Genomic DNA, 18934 nt, shown 5'->3' with positions numbered 1-18934 from the left:
GCTGGAGAAGACTCTTGAGAGTCCCATGGACTGCAAGAAGATCAAACGCATCCTTTCTGAAGGAAATCAGCCCTGAGTGCTCACTGGAAGGACAGATCCTGAAGCTGAGGCTCCAGTACTTTGGCCACCTCATGAGAAGAGAAGACTCCCTGGAGAAGACCAATGCTGGGAAAGATGGAGGGCACAAGGAGAAGGGGCGACAGAGGATGGTTGGATAGTGTTTTTGAGGTTACCAGCATGAGTTTGACCAAACTGCGGGAGGTAGTGGAGGACAGAGGTGCCTGGCGTGCTCTGGTCCAGGGGGTCACGAAGAGTCGGACACGACTAAACGACTAAACAACAACAAAGCACTGTAATGGAATACTGAATGGTATAGTTTATGTAAAATATGTAGGGATTTATGTTGTGCAAAATGAACCATGGAAAGGGAAGAAGGAAAGCCATTGATATTTTAAGGTTGTTTGAATGAATATTCTAAATTGTAAAGCGGAAAATTTAATAAAATTTACGTGTGTGTGTGTGTTTTATTATGTTTTTATTGATGTTGAAAGACACCCAGAATGGCTGAGGCAATCCAGTTAGATGGGTCTGGTATAACAATAACAACAACGGAATAGGACGCCCCCATTTTCACTGGAGAAATATTGGAGGGTATGTGAGACTTGTGTCAGGACTCCAGAGACCGGACGCCCACACTTGTTCACCCCCTATGTGGAGGTTCATGGGCCAGGGCCCTCCCTGAATCTCTCACCTTGTGCCCCTCCTTGTTGGGCTCTCCGGCGATGTAACACCTGAACACCTCGAAGACGCTTTCCTCGCTGGTCAGCTCCTCGCCCCACATCTTCAGCAGCTCGTCCCTGGGAGATTTGCTCTTCAGGTAGAAGAGGTAATAATCCTTCAGCTCCCCAAAGGCAGGGGAGGATGAGTTACCCCTGAGGGTTGCGGGAGAGAAGGCATGTTAGGGCAGGGCAGTAACAAGCCCCCTTACGGGCAAGATGGCCTCCCCCCACATTCACCCATTTGACTGCTCCCATCAGCAGAACTGTTGCAGGGACCACAGAATCCCTGTTCTAAATTTATAAGAAGTCCATCTTTTCGTGTGGCAATACCCAAACTCTGGAACTTCCTGCCTATGGACATCAGGCAGCTGCCTTCACTGTACTCTGTGCTAGAAACATTCGTGAAGCCCACCCAGATGTTTAGAAAACTGATGCATATTTCCATCTGTTTTTAGCTAGTTGTGAACTTGAGCTCTTGAAAGTATTACATTATCGCTGTTCTTACCAATAAATTTTATCGTTTTGTCTTTTTCGCAAACCGCTTCGAGGCTCATTTGATTTTTTGATTTTATTTTTTTTTTTTTAATATTTTTTATTGTTTTGTTTTCCAGGGTCAAAGTACAACATTAATACATCGTCAATAGCACAACAAAAGCTTTTTTTTTTTACAAAGTAGAGAAACAAGAAAAAAAGATTCACTTTTTCAAATCCTTTTTCAACATCAACTGGACTTCCCCACGTCCTCCATCCCTGCATTCTTTACAATAAAAATCAACAGCAAATTAAAACCTTGTTTCATGTGTATTTGTATTTTCATCTAATTATTTACTCTAAAAGTTAAACTTTTCTCGAACATAACTTAGTTTCAATCATTTCCGAATCTCAATACTGAAGCATGTTTTTCTCAAAACTTAGCAAATTCTCAACATTCATATAACTTAAAATGTTTTTGTAAATAGTCCTTAAATTTTTTCCAGTCCTCTTCCACTGCCTCTTCTCCCTGGTCTCGGATTCTGCCGGTCATTTCAGCCAATTCCATGTAATCCATCAGTTGCGTGTGCCATTCTTCCAGTGTGGGTAACTCCTGTGCCTTCCAGTATTTGGCTATAAGAATTCTTGCTGCTGTAGTTGCATATAGAAAGAAAGTTCTATCTTTCTTTAACACTCTCTGGCCCACAATGCCCAGGAGGAAGGCTTCTGGTTTCTTATGAAAGGTATACTTAAATACCTTTTTCAACTCGTTATAAATCATTTCCCAAAAAGCCTTCACCCTCGGGCATGTCCACCAGAGGTGAAAGAATGTTCCTTCAGCCTCCTTACATTTCCAACATTTATTATCAGACAAATGATATATCTTTGCAAGTTTGACTGGGGTCATGTACCACCTGTACATCATTTTCATAATATTTTCTTTTAAGGCACTACATGCCGTAAATTTCATACCGGTGGTCCATAACCTTTCCCAGTCTTCAAACATAATGTTGTATCCAATATCTTGTGCCCATTTTATCATGGCTGATTTAACTGTCTCATCTTGAGTATTCCATTTAAGCAACAAGTTATACATTCTTGAAAGCACTTTCGTCTTAGGTTCAAGTAGTTCTGACTCTAATTTTGATTTTTCCACCTGGAAACCAATTTTTTTGTCCTTTTTAAAGATCTCTAAAATTTGGGCGTAATGAAACCAGTCTCGCACCTTTCCTTTCAATTTTTCAAAGCTCTGCAACCTCCAAGTGTCCCCTACTTTTTCTATTATTTCACAGTATTTTGCCCAGCCACCCCCCATATTAAGTATTTTTGTGGCCTTAGCCTCCATTGGTGACAGCCACCTCGGAGTCTTGTTTTCAAGTAAGTCCTTGTATTTAGTCCAGACAGTAAACAAAGATTTCCTGACAATATGGTTTTTAAATAACTTATGAGACTTTACCTTGTCGTACCACAAATATGCATGCCATCCAAAAGCATTGTTGAACCCTTCCAGATCTAGGACATCAGTGTTTTCTAACAAAAACCAATCTTTCATCCAGCAGAGGGATGCAGCTTCATAGTACAACCTTAAGTCCGGCAGGGCAAATCCCCCTCTGATTTTTTGATTTTATACAGTTAAGTGGTATATCCATTTCATGAAATAATGAATCGAACAAGGGAATGTGTAGTAAAGTTAGTACTTTCTTAGCAGCTTTTCTTTGGTCAAGTAGAAAATGAGGCCTTGTGGGAAACCAGTAAGAATTATGGGAACCGTCCTGTTGCTTTAACCCGTGAGCCTGTTGGCTCCAAGGGCGTGAGAGGATGACTATGGGAAAGGAAATTTCGGGCTAAATTGAAGGTTTACACCTGCGTTCAAAGTTATGAACATACCCTCTGTAATGTTATCTATCCTTAATTACTTGGGAATGTACATCTGCCTAAGCTCCACCAGTCTCCATCGGAAGGGAGGAAACACCTTGATCTGGGTTCTGAAGGCTTAATTGGCTCAGCTGCCACAAGTTAGAATTATTAGCCCACAAGCTGGTCATTGGAGGATTCAAAAATAATCCAGGGTTCTGACTGTGTTTGGGGGTGTCTGATTCCACGTGCGAATTATGGAGAAAAGATCTTGAGAATGGTTTGAAAGGCGCGCTCTGCAATTCGCAAAGAATCGCCCGGCTGCTGATGTCCACCAAAGCAGCCGTCTTTTCGTCCTTTTCTGCTGACAGCATTAAGATAAATTCAGCAGGGTAAATAAGTTTTGATGGATGTAACAATGGTTTCCTGAATGGTTTAGTTCATGTAAAATACGCAGGGCGTATGGTATGCAAAATGAACCACGGAAAGAGAAGAAGGGATGTCACGGATTTAAGGTTGTTTAAAAGAATATTTTGAAATGTAAAATTTAATAAAAATGATATATAACTACCTCAACTGGTCTATAACCGTTGCATCTTTCTGGCATCTTCTGTTTTAATTCAGATAGGCCTCCCATCGCTTCCCAGTTCAACCAGATCTTTCCAGAGGGATACATCCACCTCCCCCCCCCCCCGCCACACTCACCAGCGGCCATTAGGAAACTCATCCCATTCCTGAGTTTGGTAGATGTAACTCTTCGGCCTGGAGGCCCAGAAAATGGGTCGGACATCTTCAACTCGCCGTTTGGGGTGAGTACTGACCGCCCAGGGCAGGGAACGCCTTGCAGGGGAGGGAGAGAAAATTAAAACATCAATTTGCACCTATACTTGCGTGCTGCATCTTTTTAAACACTTCCTGGTAGCTTACACGTGTTTTGCTCCCCCTGAATTAAAAACTGAAGGGATGGCTCATTTTTATACCCAGCAAGTGAGTCAGTGTGGTTGTAGTGGTTGGATTGGGATTTGGTAGGCCAAGTTTCAAATCCCCACTTGAACCCAGAAGTTCATAGGGGGACCTTGGGCTGGTCACTGTCTCTCAGCCTAGTCTACCTCGCAAGATTGTTGTGGGGATTATATGTGTGTGGGGAATATATATACAGTGGGATATATATACAGAAGTGAATAAATGAGGTTTACTTTTACAGCATGTAAGTAAGGAAGAATTAATTGCACCCTGATGTATGACTGTTGCTGTTTTTTAAATCATTTTTATTAATTTCCCAATAAAAACAGCCAATCAACATATCCGCATCATAATCTGATTAAAAACAATAAACTAAAATAAAAAAAACGGCCAAATTGTAGTCTACACTGGCTGGCAGCAGCTTTCCAGGGCTTCAGGCACGGAAGATTTCCAGCCCTACCAGAAGATGCCACTGGGGATCTGAAGCAAGATTTCCTCCACCACCGAACTAAGACTCTTCTCTTTCCATGGCTGCCACAAATCACACACTAAACATTTAGGGGTTTTGCAAGGGAACAAGGGTTAAGACATCACTTGCCTTTTCCAGGTGAGACTTTTTCAGACTTTTTCACTCTGAGCAAAGGGAGTTGGAGCAGGAGGTCATTTACAATAAAGGATATTTCCAAGGCGGAGATCAGGGCTGGGCAAGCAGCGAGGCGGGGAGAAGGGACAAGAGCCCAAACCTGCAAGACCCATCGCAACACTTGCCTGGTGGAGTGATCCTTCCATGCAATTGTCCACTGCAGCTGGACAGGCTTTTTGCTGCGCTCCAGGTTATTTCCTGCGGCTGTCCACGTGCACACCCAGTGAGACTCTCAGGCTCGCTGACCTTGCTTGGATCAAGTGCACAGCCACTCTCCAAAATGGACTCCCGCCAAGAACAACAGCAGCCTCTGAGCCTCCGCTCTACAGCTATGCAAACAGACGCCGCTTGGGCTCTCAGTAACTGCACATACAAAGCCAACTAAGGTGTGCATTCAAAGGTGCCCTCCTGCTCCAGCCAGAGCCCAGCCCAGACCTGCGGATGCCAGACCTGGCTTGCCAATCAGAGGCCGGCCCTGGCACTCCCTCCAATCTCTGCCCGCTGCTCCAATGGGCAGTGGAGATCCAGCCCTCTAGAGACACCCTTCTGTTTGTCAAGCATAAACGCTCCCTTTGGTTGTCTGGTCTGGATGCCCTGTTGTTTGTACAAGGGCCGTTGTGCAAAATGTTTTACGTTCCGAGAGCAGAGCCATATATTCCCTGCTGACCCCCTCAAAAGGAATCAAAATGAGGGACCCTCCTCCTTTTTACAGTAAAGACACTGCCACCGAAAAGGTACTTTGGTTATGCGTAAGAACCGCACAGTATCTCCCTTCTCTTCATACTTAAGAGAAGAGGAAAGGAAAGTTCTCCTGCCAGCCTGACAAACCCATCCGTGGAGAACCTATACGGACTGTTTTAAGACCATGTAAAACGACATTTGCCTGGCACCTGCTTCGTATAATATAGGCAGGTGGTCAGAAAACAATTTTATTTTCTCAGGTTTTAATCAACACATTGTGGCTCTGGAACTGAAATTGCTAAACTATGTATCACTTTGTGCTGTATTCTTGGTTTTATTGAATTTGTATGTAGCCATTTTACGGCATTTTTAATAAAAAAGGGAGGGAGGGGAGGGAGGGAAGGAAGGAAGGAAGGAAGGAAGGAAGGAAGGAAGGAAGGAAGGAAGGAAGGAAGGAAGGAAGGAAGGAAGGAAGGAAACCATCACACAGCCACAAAACCGGCAAGGAACTTTGCGGCACCCAAAAGGCTAACTTGGGGTGGGGAACCTCAGGCTCCCAGAGAACAAATATGGCCCCTGCACCTCTCTGCCTGGCCCTCAAACTCTCTGCAGACCACACCCATCACTGGCCTTCCTTGCTTCTCCACACACCGTTTTTTCCTTGACCTGACTGGAATGTTGCCTTTGAACCCCAATACAGTGGTACCTCTAGTTATGAACTTAATTTGTTCCGGAGGTCTGTTCTTAACCTGAAACTGTTCTGAACTAGAGGCGCTGCGCCACCGGCACATGATTTCCGTTCTCATCCTGAGGCAACGTTCTCAACTTGAGGTAACTCTTCCAGGTTGGCGGAGTTTGTAACCTGAAGCGTTTGTAACCTGAGGCGTTTGTAACTTGAGGTACAACTGTAATGCATTTTGCTCGTCTGGATGAGGGGGGGGGGTGGCGTGTAAGCATGCAAAAATCGGCCTACTCCAGCATCCTGTTCTCACAGCGGCCACCCAGAAGCCCCAATAGGAAGCCCACAAGCAGGACTTGAGTTCGAGAGCCCTCTCCCCTCCTGAAGTTTCCAGCAACTGGGATGCAGACGACTTACTGCCTCCAGCTGTGGAGGCAGAGCAAAGCGATTGTTGCTAGCAGCAAAGATAAAATTTATATTGCCTCCCCCCCCCCCCACTTTTACCTCTGGCCCCAACCCACCACAGGCATGTGGCCCTGATGGGAATAACGGCCCCCTTGGGCTAAGACATCCCTGGGCTGGCTTATTTGTTATGGCATAAGCAGGGCCTCGCAGAGCCAGGCAGAGGCCGGGGCCAGGTAGATAATGTTATCTACTTTGGATAACTGAAGTCTTATAAATAAGTATATAAATAATTTTCACAAAAGATATGCTGACAAATAATTTTATTTCAAGGCTTGAACCGTATCTGCATATAAAGGCAAAATGGAAAATATAGATATACCATAGTGCTTTTTAAAAATACACAGGGAAAAGGATTATTTTAAGTATTTACATTTAAAAATGCCTTCCTAGCTTTCTTTTCTGTGAATTCTTGAATTACGCAGGAAAAATCAAGCAACTTCGCCTTATTGTGGTTTATGTTTATCATTGCTAAACCATGTAGGCGTTCTTGAGCTATTGTTGCTTGAAAGAAAGACTTAATTCTTTTTAATATATTGAAACTCATCCCACTCCTCTGCCCACCGCCTTTGCGCCTCTGCCCCAGTGCCTCCCCTGCGATTGTGAATATGCTGACCGAGGCCCCATTTGGAATCAGAGGCCCGGGCCAATGGCCCACATGGCCGCCACCCCTCTGCCTGGGCCTGGGCATAAGCCTTCCAAAGGAGTTTACAGAGGGTGCCTCTGGACCGGCTGTGGCTGATGGGAGGTGTAGCCCAAGGCAGCAGATTAGCCTTCTCCAATCTCGAAGAAAACAAGAGAAGCAAAGATTCAAGGTCTTTCCAGCAATGCCCTGGCTGGCTGAGCTAACTGGTACTTACTGCCAAGTACCTCCTCAACCCTCACACCTTCTTCCAAGCAACAAAAGCCATCTAAGGTGAGCTGGGGGGGGGGGAATGTTTGCAAATTCTAACAAGTTGGTTCTGCAGAGGATTTAGCACAGGATGAAAATTTCCGTGTTGCTGGTTGCTAGGGCTTCTTTTTTCCACTCGCCCCACATCTTAGGAACACAGCCAGCTGCTGCCCCCAGCAACCTCCAAGTCAGAATGCTGGCATTCATTTTAGAAGCAGGTGGATCTTGGAAGGCCAGGAACATTTCCAAATCAATAAAGGTAAAGGGATCCCTGTCGTGGCCGACTCTGGGGTTGCGGCGCTCATCTCGCTTTACTGGCCGAGGGAGCCGGTGTGCAGCTTCCGGGTCATGTGTCCAGCATGGCTAAGCCGCTTCTGGCGAACCAGAGCAGCACACGGAAACGCTGTTTACCTTCCCGCCGGAGTGGTACCTATCTATCTACTTGCACTTTGACGTGCTTTTGAACTGCTAGGTTGGCAGGAGCAGGGACCGAACAACGGGAGCTCACCCCGTCGCGGGGATTCGAACTGCCAACCTTCTGATCGGCAAGCCCTAGGCTCTGTGGTTTAACTCACAGCGCCACCCACGCCCCCTTCTAAATCAATACCCAACAGTAAAAGCAGCCGAGCTGAGCCACGGCACATTTTATACTGGGTTTTCACTTGTCCTACCCAGAGATGTAGTCAGTGCCAGGGCTGGAGTCCTAAGGAGAGCCTGCAGGATCAGGAGAACGATTGCCCTCTAAGGGCAGTATCCTGTTCTCACAGTGGCTAACCAAAATACTGCAGTGGGAAGGATGTAGTATGACTCTTGCAACACATTGGCAACTAATATACACACAATAATTACCAAAATAATTACATATTCTTTATCAATTGTCAGGGGCTCAGGAGCAGAGGGACATGAAAGGGAGGAATTAGAGACCGAGGGGGAGGAATCCGAGGGGGAAGTGAGCGATGAGAGCCGCCCGAGGTCTCTAAGTCTCTCCAGCGAATCGGAGGATTCACAGAAAGGGGCTCCCGTGGTCAGAGCTAGGGGGTTGCCAGAGGGGACACCTCAGGAAGGAGGGGCCAGAGGGGACTCAGAGAGCAGCAGCTGGAAATCGGGACCAGCTTCCCCACCGGAGAGCAGTAGGGGGGAGGAGTCCCAGGCATCGGCATCAGGCAGCTTTCCGTCAGTGGAAGGACATGAGTCAGGGTTAGCCACACCTGCATCAGAGAGTGAGGAAACGGTCAAAAGGAAGGTCGGAGGCAGCGCGCGCGCGCCAAGTTCAAATGTACAAGAGGGTGGCGCAATGAGCAGCCCGGATAGGGAGCCAGGTCCTAAAGCCCGCCGAAGGGAGGGGGAAGAGTCCGAGGGGTCCGCCTCCGAAGCGTCCAGGAAGGAAGGGACCCCGGGGGGTGGTAGGACCCAGAGGCGGAAGGAGAGACGGAAAAGGTGGAGTAAGGCTAGAGGCTTAAGCTGGTGTACAGGGGGCGGAGACTCAGACGGAGCTTCGCCGGTCTAGTGTCTAGACGTAGAGACGCACGCTAGGGTTTGAAAATGGATAATGTACTTTAATAAAGACTTTTGTATATTACCGCTGGCTAGCGTTGGTCCTCTGTGAGCTGGGACCTGGAGGCAGTCTCTGACATCAATCTTCTGAGAAAAATACAAAACCTTGTGCAAAGCCACAGAAACTTGCAAACTGCCCAGTCTAAGATGAACTTACAATGTCTGATTTCAATAGATTTTTTAAATGCTTAACTCACGTCTTTTGTTTTATTTATCTTTTTAGGTAAGTTCATGAAGAAATAATAATAATAATAATAATAATAATAATAATAATAATAATAATAATAATAATAATTTATTATTTATACCCTGCCCATCTGACTGGGTCTCCCCAGCCACCCTGGGTGGCTTCCAACAAAGTATTAAAATACAGTGGTCTGTTAAACATTAAAAGCTTCCCTAAATAGGGCTGCCTTCAGATGTCTTCTAAAAGTCTGGTCGTTGTTCTTCTCTTTGACATCTGGTGGGAGGGCGTTTCACAGGGCAGGCACCACTACCGAGAAGGCCCTCTGCCTGGTTCCCTGTAACTTGGCTTCTCAAAGTGATACCAACAAAAGGTAAGTCCGGTGTTGTTCACAATACCGAGAGATGCTAGTGAAGTTGTAAAGGTAAAGGTAAAGGGACCCCTGACCATTAGGTCCAGTCGTGACTGACTCTGGGGTTGCGGCACTCATCTCGCTTTATTGGCCGAGGGAGCCGGCGTACAGCTTCCGGGTCATGTGGCCAGCATGACTAAGCCGCTTCTGGCGAACCAGAGCAGCGCACGGAAACACCGTTTACCTTCCCGCCAGAGCGGTACCTATTTATCTTCTTGCACTTTGACGTGCTTTCGAACTGCTAGGTTGGCAGGAGTAGGGACTGAGCAACGGGAGCTCACCCCGTCACGGGGATTCGAACCGCTGACAAGTTGTAGATGGATGTTAATGAAGTTGTAGACAGGGTGCCGGCGTTTTGCACCTGTTTCGCCCTGGCAGTCCAAGTAATCAAGAGGCCGCTGTTCGCCCCCGATGGGGCCTTTTTACTGGGGCTTGCAGGTAGCACACTCCCAAGGTGGTTTTCCGGGCTTCTTCAGTGGTCTAATCTCAAAGCGTTGATACGTATATTGATATTCAATTTCATAGAGAATACTATTTCTTGGCTTAAGGGACTGATTTGCTTAGCAGCGGGAAGGATAGCAAGTAGGTTCTGAGTCCAAACTGCACAAACTTCTTTGTCACAGACACACATTCACTGCTTTAGTCATCTTTATCACCCGAGCTTCACCTCTGCTGTGTGGACGTGAGAGAGACAGAGACAGAGAAACTCACTTGCTCCCGTCACCTCAACTAACCCCTAGCAGCCTGACTGCATTCCTGCTGGAGCTATGACTGTGGGTATGGATCAAAGTTAGGGTTGTTGGTTTTTTTGATACGGATCAAAGTTTGCTAAGGAGGGAGCCTGATCCTGGCTCCTTGACTGGGACTCTCTCCAGCTGGCAGCCACTCTGGAGAAGAAAATAGCACTGGTGCCAAGAGCAATTACAACTGGAGCAGAAACCAGCTCTGAAAGGGTTATGTGAGCAGCAGCTCTGCTGAGGAGACACCCAGATCCTGTTTCTCATTCCCAAAATGCGGATCTAATTTCAGGTGGTGGCATCATGACCCAAACTGCTTCTAAATGCATGGACTGCAATTGTAACAGAAGTGGCGAACAGGGTAAGGGGTTAGCTTTAATTCATTAGCATTGCTGAGCTGGATAGACCAAACTGTCCATTTAGCAGGGCTTCAAAAAATGCTGCTGGAAAGCTGGCGAGAAGGATGTGGGAAGTGGACAATGCAGAATTAGATAAATTAACTGGAAGGATTTGAAATCTGTGGGATCAGAGATTCTTAGAAGACTGGAGTAAATATTTGAACTATTTGAAAAGCAATTGTAATAATCAGATTACGCTAGTAGGACTGCAAGAAGTTCTGTAAGGAGGACTATTTGAAATATTGCAAGAAAGACTATGATGAGAATTATTAGTTAAGGATAATTAAAAGTAATAGAGAAATTAAGAAATGCAGAACAAGTGATAAAGAACGGAAAATCTTCAGATGTTGACGTAAGTCAAAAATACTGTATAAGATAAGAAGTTATGTTAAATGATTGTTGGAAATGATATGTTTAAAAAAAACCAATAAAAATGTATAATAAAAATGAGAGAAGGAGGTGGAAAGAGGAGCCAATTGCCGCTGCCCTTGTTCCCAACACTCAGACTTGGAGGGTATGCAAGACTTGCCACACTTCCCTCCCAAGCAAAGCTGCAAATTGAACACCAAAGTTACTACAGTGGTACCTCAGAAGTCAGATGGAATCCGTTCCGGAAGTCCATTCAACTCCCAAAATGTCTGGAAACCAAGGCGTGGCTTTTGATTGGCTGCAGGAAGCTCCTGCAGCCAATCAGAAGCCGTGGAGGATGTTCAGATTTCAAATAACGTTTGCAAACTGGAACATTCACTTCCGGGTTTGTGGCATTTGGGAGCCAAAACATTAGACTCACAAGGCGGTCAAGATCCAAGGTATGACTGTAGTCTTAGAAATGGGCCTTAAAAACACTCTCTTCTTAAGGTTTTTTAATGGTGCTTTAAGAGTTTGCATCATCTCAGTGCTAGGTCATAACAACTCTCCAGACCCTTAAACTACAGCTCCCAGAATTCTTTGGGGGAAGTCATGCCTGTTTAAACTACTATCATCTTGTTTTAAATGCATGGTGGATCAAGTCTCTGCATTTACTAATGTTTTTACTGGTGTTGAAGTTTGGGGACGGCTAACATGCAATCCTCCAGGTAGAGTCCAGTGACTTCATCAAGCCCCAGCTTGCAAGACCAATGGCCAAGTAACTTTCAGATTTGTTGGCTGAGTTGCAGAACAAGATTCTTCAGAAACAAGTCAGGTATGTGGCGATGGTTATCAAAGTTGCATTTGTTAACCTATTCTTCTGCTTCCTGCTTTAAATTTTTTTTAATTAGGAGAGGGGAAATTATACATTGTATCTTAAACTCTCTTTACCTCTGCAAGCTGTTTTGAGGTTTTCAACCACAGCCAGGAAGATGGGACTATAAATATATATAAATAAAAGTACTGTGTGGTCTTTCTTAGGTGCTGATTTCGTGCCAAGTTTCCTCAAACTAGGAAACACCAAGGACTATAATGATAATTCTCATATAGCTCCAGTATTTATTTCAGGGGAATTTCCCGCTGTAATTTCATGAAGGGTAAAGTCTACATCCATTGCCTGGTGGTCAGGATACGCAAACTTGTTCCCTGCATCCCACAGGAACAAAATCAGGGTATGAGATGTCCACCCCATTTCAGCTACCATAAGATGATATGCTCTTCCAATTAGAGAATGAAGGGGCTCCTCTTTCACACTGAATTGTTGGGGGAATTTTTCCTCTGTAGCAACCACTGAGAGCATTTATGGCTCTCTAGACTCAAAGGGGACGCAGGTGGCACTGTGGGTAAAAGCATCAGCGCCTAGGGCTTGCCGATCGAAAGGTCGGCGGTTCGAATCCCCGCGGCGGGGTGCGCTCCCGCTGCTCGGTCCCTGCTCCTGCCAACCTGGCAGTTCGAAAGCACCCCCGGGTGCAAGTAGATAAATAGGGACCGCTTACTGGCGGGAAGGTAAACGCCGTTTCCGTGTGCTGCGCTGGCTCGCCAGATGCAGCTTTGTCACGCTGGCCACGTGACCCGGAAGTGTCTCCGGACAGCGCTGGCCCCCGGCCTCTTGAGTGAGATGGGCGCACAAGTTCCCAGAAGAGGGAACACTCCACAAGGAAAGGAGTCAGAAAAAGGACGAGAGGCTGCCAGCTCTGCTGGCAAGGGGTGACGTAGCTGGGCTCCTGAGCCTCACAGAAAGAATGTAGTTGGTCAAGGGAGCCGTGGACTCAAGAAAGTCCAAAACCTCTGGGCTAAGGGAAACCCAGCCAGATTGGGGGGGGGGTATAAAAAGTAAGTTATTATTATAATTATTGGCATTTTCTCAAGTCTTTAAAAGTTGTTACACACACTTGTCTTGGCTCCTCACCTCCATGCAACATGTAAGGTGAGAAACTCTGTCGCAACAGTAAAATTAAGATCTGCCTTGCTTTGACTGGTTCCTGCCGCCGCTCATTTTTCTCTGACCGATCATGGATTTAGCCCCAAGCCCAAGAAACCAGTAACTGAAAGGAGGTGGTTCATGGGAATTGAAGAGTATGCTTTCTGCATATGACACACCCACTGCCAAGCACCTCCATCTCACCTGCCCCCAACCCCATACCACCCCTCTCCTAAAACCCCAGTCTGTCACTGAGTCCTTCCCAGCAATAGAATTAGCTGTTCTGGAAGATTCCTAAAATGTTATTAATCCAGAGTTCAGAGTTCAGAATTCAAAGGTCCCAAATATAAAATAAACGTTCATAAATGTACACGGCAAACACATAAGTAAGTACAGGGGTTCAATCCTGTCAGCTTCTTTAGGAGACAACAAGAGTCTGCAAAGCAGGATACAAATAATAGAAAAAGTATTAAACTGTACATTTCAAAGAATATATATATCTATCACCCTAGTGTTGCATGGCATTCACATTTTCTAACCACTAGGCCACACGGACTCTCCTAGAACCTTGGCACTGAGGCCGGGAATTCCATGTTCCCAACTGCCGTTGCCTAGCAACGGAGCTTGGGACCGTTTGAGGTTCCTCAGTTCCTCAGCATCCTGAGGTGGGCAGAGGTGTGCCAACCTGTTGCGACAGAGTTTCTCACGTTGCACGGAGGTGAGGAGCCAGGACAAGTTTAAAGACTTGAGTATAGCATCACGAAGAGTCGGAGACGACTAGACAGCAACAACAAATGGAGGTAAGTCTAGGTTGCCATGGCCAGGGGACCTAACCCTGGAACCTACTTGTATGAACTTTATTATGGTCACAGACCAGGATAAAAAGAAAGAAAGAGCATATAAATAAAGTAGCAGTTAGGATTTATTTATTTTTAACCGATAACTGTTAGAGCAAATGAGGACAAAGAAACAGGCATAGGATAAAACTGTTTAATGGTCACTTTAAAATGTGAAGGTTCATTGTTGCTTCACAAGTTGTGTATGTCTTTAAGGGCCAGGGCAAGTAACGAAACCCACTCTTACAGCTGTGAAACATAGCAGGTTCTGCTGAGTTGTGTTAATCAAGCTGTGTCAGCAATTGGGTATAGTACCGTATTTTTCGCTCCATTGGACGCACTTTCCCCCCCTTAAAAAGTAAGGGGAAATGTCTGTGCGTCTTATGGAGCGAAGCCAGCAAGAGCCGCTGCTGCCGACAAGCTCTGCGCAGCTCTCCCTTTAAAGCAAGAGCTGTGTAGAGTGTGCCTGCGGCTCTGGCTGGCTTTACAGGGAGGCGGGTCTGTCCCTCCTTCCGGCTCATTGTAAAGCCAGCAAGAGCCGCGGCTGCTGAGCTGAGGCGGGGAGGAGGGAGGGAAGGGGATTCCGTTGGTCCCTCCCTCCTCCGTGGCTCGCTTTGAAGCAGCAAAGTGGGAGGGAAGCCGCTTACACCCGTGTAAGCAGCTCCTCTCCCACTTTCCTGCTTCAAAGCAGCCACGGAGGAGGGAAGGAGGGGACCCATGGATCCTCTTCGCTGCTCGAGGCTGCAGCGGATTCCCTCCTCCCGGGCTTAATAATGTATATATGTCAAGGGCTTTGAGATGCATATAAAATCAGGCTCAGCATTATTAACTGGACTTAGATAAGCCATGGTTCCCCTTCCTTCCCTTCTCTGAGGCTCGCTTTAAAGCAGCAAAGTGGACAGGAGCCACCCGCTTTGCTGCTTTAAATAGTTGAGTCCAACATTTGATTCAGAATATTTTTCCCCCCATGTTTTCCTCCTCTAAAAACTCTCTGTCTTCTGTCTCCTCTGCCCAGGAGGACTCTCCCGTGTGAGGGTCTGGGGGCCCTGCTCCTTCCTGCCACTTACCACCTGGCCCAGGGCAGGGCCTGACGGGCCTCACCCGGACAGTTGCTGTTACTGCTGGAGGGGTGCAGAGTGCTTTTAAAATGTCTTAAAAATTTTCTTTTGAATTTTTTGTAGGTGGGGTGGGGTGGGATGGATGTTTATTGGTCCAACGCCTGACTACTTGGTTACGCTATACCTGATGAGTTTCTGCCTGCAAGTCTGTGGAAGCAGCTTGCAGAGTGGGGCACAAAGGAGCATAGTCTTCTCCCTTGGACTGTGCCTCCGGGTGCCCTGAGACGGAGTGGTGGCAGCATTACCATTTCTGTGGCGTTTTGTTTTGTCAAAAAGTAAATGGCTGCTGGCCTCCGTTCCAGAAACCTGACCCACATGGAGGGTAAGGGCAGGTGAGGGAGGGGAGAGTGGCCGGAGCCCCTTTACTACAACATTGTTTCTAAATTTATTGTTTTGCATTGTTTTAATTGTCTGTTTTAACAATATTTGCACAGCAGTTTATAATAATAATAATAATGATAATAATAATAATATATAATAATATATAATAATATATAATAATAATAATTTATACCCCGCCCATCAGGCTGGGCTTCCCTAGCCACTCTGGGCGGCTTCCAAAAGAATATTAAAATACTGGATTGTTTCAAGAAGTGGCAGAGAGATCTTTCTAGATTTGTCTGGTGTCAGCGTGCTTGTGTTGTTCACTTGTGTTCCTTTGGTGGTGAGAGAGGTTGAGGTTGGCCTAGGTTGTGATTGTTTGTTTGTGATTGGCTGTGGTGATCTTTGTTTTCGTGTGTGAGTGAGGTGGGTGGGTGTTTTGGATCAGGTTAGCCATATTGATTTGTATGCTGTTGGTGGATTATTGTCATTGTCCTGTTGGGCTGTGTATGTGATAAAGGGGAGCCATACCGGGGTGAAGGTGGCTTCTTCTGTTTGTCCCCGTGTCAGTTTCAGTTTATTAGTTAATTTTTCTAGTAGGGCTGTTTCCCATACTATTTGGTACCATTGGTCCATGCTTACTCCTGACAGGTCTCTCCAGTGTCTGGTCATGGTGTTTCTGGCTGCTGAAAGTAGGTGGGTTATGAGTTCTTTGTGGTGTAAATGGGCATTGTTGTCTTGGAAGATGTTTAGTAGGGCCAATTCTGGGGTCATGTCTTTGCTCAGGTGCACCACAGGTTGCCAACTTCTCTCATTGTCCCATTGGAACAAAGCTTCTCCTAATCCTATTTGACTGGCATTGGTTTGCATTTCAAAAGGAGGTTGCTGGTCAGGGGCTAGAATCACCCACAAACTTACAAGTTTCTCAGTGTATCTGAAGAAGTGTGCATGCACACGAAAGCTCATACCAAGAACTAACTTAGTTGGTCTTTAAGGTGCTACTGCAAGGAATTTTTTTTGTTTAAACTTACAAGGGCTTGTGTTAACAACTCAGCGGCTTGCTTGAATTGGTGTAAGAGCCATTCCAGTACACAATGGATTTCTGCTCCCAGGGATTTGATGTTTCCCAAGCCCAATCTAAATCCGAAATCACTCACTTCTCCTTGAGCAAACCGACATTTATACATTTTAACGGTCAGGTTTGCATCTTGCAATTGGGCCAAAGCTCTCTGCACATGCTTAAGGTGTTCTGGCCATGACTTAGAAAAAATTAAGTCAACGTCTTCCAATCCCTCCCATCTCCCTCTGAGCATGGACAAAGGATTTTCTAGGAGCTTGCCAAAAGCTGGCTGGTCTGACACAAACTCTGGGCTCCTTGAGTAAATCTCAACCAAAATTCCTAACAGATTTCGAACACAGAGTTGGGGTAGGATGGAATCCCAATCAAACCTAAAAACACTTTTACTCATAACATAACCACACTGTTTCCTAGGACTAAAGTTCTGTAAAAGACCCACCAAATCCCATTTCTTCTCCACACAAACATTTGCATTACAAAACCTTTTTTGAAAAACAATAAACATATCGACTGGGTCTTTAAAGTCCTTGAGCTGTGGATAGAAAAACTCTTTTTCAGGCACAAAGGGGGTAAACTCTATTGTGCAAAGAGACTTTTCCGCAGTTTCTAAATGACCTAGGAGAGAGTGACCAAATCTCCGCTTTACTTCAAACGCGGCCAAATCTCCCACCATGGCAGAGGAATCTAAACTCTCCACAGCGGCTTGGCTGGGCTGAGCTGGCCCCCCTTTCTCTTCTTGCCTCTCAGCTTTTGGCTGACAGGACACGCTTGCATCTTTCACAGTCTGCGTCGCTAGGGGGGTCGCTGCAAGCTGCTGGAAAGGAACTGTAGATTTCAAAACCCCTTCCCCCAAAGTCAGGTTTGCACAAACTTGGGGTTCAGGGACTGGAACAAAGGGATCCCTCATAAAATCCTGGGAGGGAACTGAATCAATAGTTGCAGATTGGGGAATTAAATTTCCACCACTAGGATTACTCTTCCGAAAATCGGACTGGTTCAGCTGGGACAAAACTAAGTCTTTTGGCAGTCACAATATCAGAGTCTATGCTTCGAAAGGAAGGCACAACAATTTGATGAAGGTGAACACTGGGAGGTGTGCTAGATGCTGAGGTGGGCCAGTTAACACCAGGGGTGGCAGTACGTATTAAGCCAACCCTCTTCCCAACCGATTTCTCAGGAACAGCAGTCACAGCAGTTCCAGTGGTTTTGGGAGTTATAGCATCAGGCGCCCAACCTTCACCCCTCCCATCCGGGATAAGGCTTCCCTAAGCCCTCAAACCTTGAGGTGTTGTTCCCCAGTTTCCCATCCCCTGTACCTGGGTGGGTAAGACCTGACCCAAAGTCAGGTTTGCACAAACTTGGGGTTCAGGGACTGGAACAGATTGGGGAATTAAATTTCCACCACTAGGATTACTCTTCCGAAAATCGGACTGGTTCAGCTGGGACAAAACTAAGTCTTTTGGCAGTCACAATATCAGAGTCTATGCTTCGAAAGGAAGGCACAACAATTCGATGAAGGTGAACACTGGGAGGTGTGCTAGACACTGAGGTGGGCCAGTTAACACCAGGGGTGGGAGTGCGTATTAAGCCATCCTCTTCCCAACCGATTTCTCAGGAACAGCAGTTCCAGTGGTTTTGGGAGTTATAGCATCAGGTGCCCAACATTCCCTCAGCCCTCAAACCTTGAGGTGTTGTTCCCCAGTTTCCCATCCCCTGTACCTGGGTGGGTAAGACCTTGATGGAAAAAGAGTTCACCGCAAGTTGTTGTTGGTAAACCTTAAATCCCCAATCGTTCCCCACCAGGACAGGACTTTTGCACACTTCAGGATCATGTACTATAGTTAGGTGGTTTCCATAGTACCCCTTATACGATACTGGAACAATGGCAGTAGGTTGAAAAATCTCATTCACACCATAGGGGCTAATCTTTAAGGGGTTAGCCTGCATCTGTATGGGCAAAACCAAATCTCTGGGCACACTGGTAATGTCAGACCCAGTGTCTCGGAAAGAGTTCACAGCAATTCCGTTGATCTCAATGGGGGCTGTAAACTTTGAATTAGCCCACTTCACATCAGGCACACTTGGAGCAGCACCAGGACTCACAGGTCCCACAATAACTGCACTTGAAGTGGCTACAGCTGGTTTGGAAGCTATAGCGTCAGGAGCTGCCCCACCCTTCCCCTCCGGGACCGGGCTTTCCCTAGTTCCTGATTCTTGCTGTTCCGCTTCCCAATCTTCCTCCGGTTGCTAGATCATGCGCACCGCAGGAATCGAAGTCAAAACTGGAGGCTTCTTTTCACTCAATTGGGGGCAAACTGCTTTTATATGCCCCGGTTTCTGTGGCACCCTTTGGTGCCTTGAATGATGGTCAAGGGTGCCGTGAGTAACACTGGCCTCTGTCCCTCTTTCTCCCCCCCCATCCCTTCTGGCATCTCTGCCTCCCAAAGGCTTGTGCAGCTGTTTGTTGCAGCACCCCTGGCTACAAGCTCCCCAGGCGAACGGTGCCTCTGGAGCTGGCCAGGGGGTGCTTCCCAGGCCCCTGT

General features: G+C 46.4%; 1 protein-coding gene across 6 annotated transcripts in view; it reads right to left on the bottom strand.

Moving 5' to 3' along the window:
• Window positions 1-5122, bottom strand: part of LOC114589826 (methylenetetrahydrofolate reductase (NADPH)-like) — a 47228-nt gene extending 42106 nt beyond the window's left edge. For all 6 annotated transcript variants that reach the window (XM_077931019.1, XM_077931018.1, XM_077931020.1 and 3 more), the window contains exons 1-3: window positions 4836-5122; window positions 3810-3944; window positions 752-932 (exon numbers count right to left, since the gene is read on the bottom strand). In XM_077931019.1, the coding sequence (XP_077787145.1) occupies window positions 752-841 (90 nt within the window). In that variant the 5' untranslated portion in view covers window positions 842-932; window positions 3810-3944; window positions 4836-5122. The remainder of the gene's footprint in view (window positions 1-751; window positions 933-3809; window positions 3945-4835) is intronic.
• Between the last annotated feature and the right edge of the window lie 13812 nt (window positions 5123-18934).

The sequence above is a fragment of the Podarcis muralis genome, chromosome 7 (assembly GCF_964188315.1).
Source record: "Podarcis muralis chromosome 7, rPodMur119.hap1.1, whole genome shotgun sequence".
In the NCBI taxonomy this organism is placed as follows: domain Eukaryota; kingdom Metazoa; phylum Chordata; class Lepidosauria; order Squamata; family Lacertidae; genus Podarcis; species Podarcis muralis.
The sequence above is the reverse complement of the archived record's forward strand: the minus strand, read 5'-3'. Positions and strand labels throughout refer to the sequence as shown.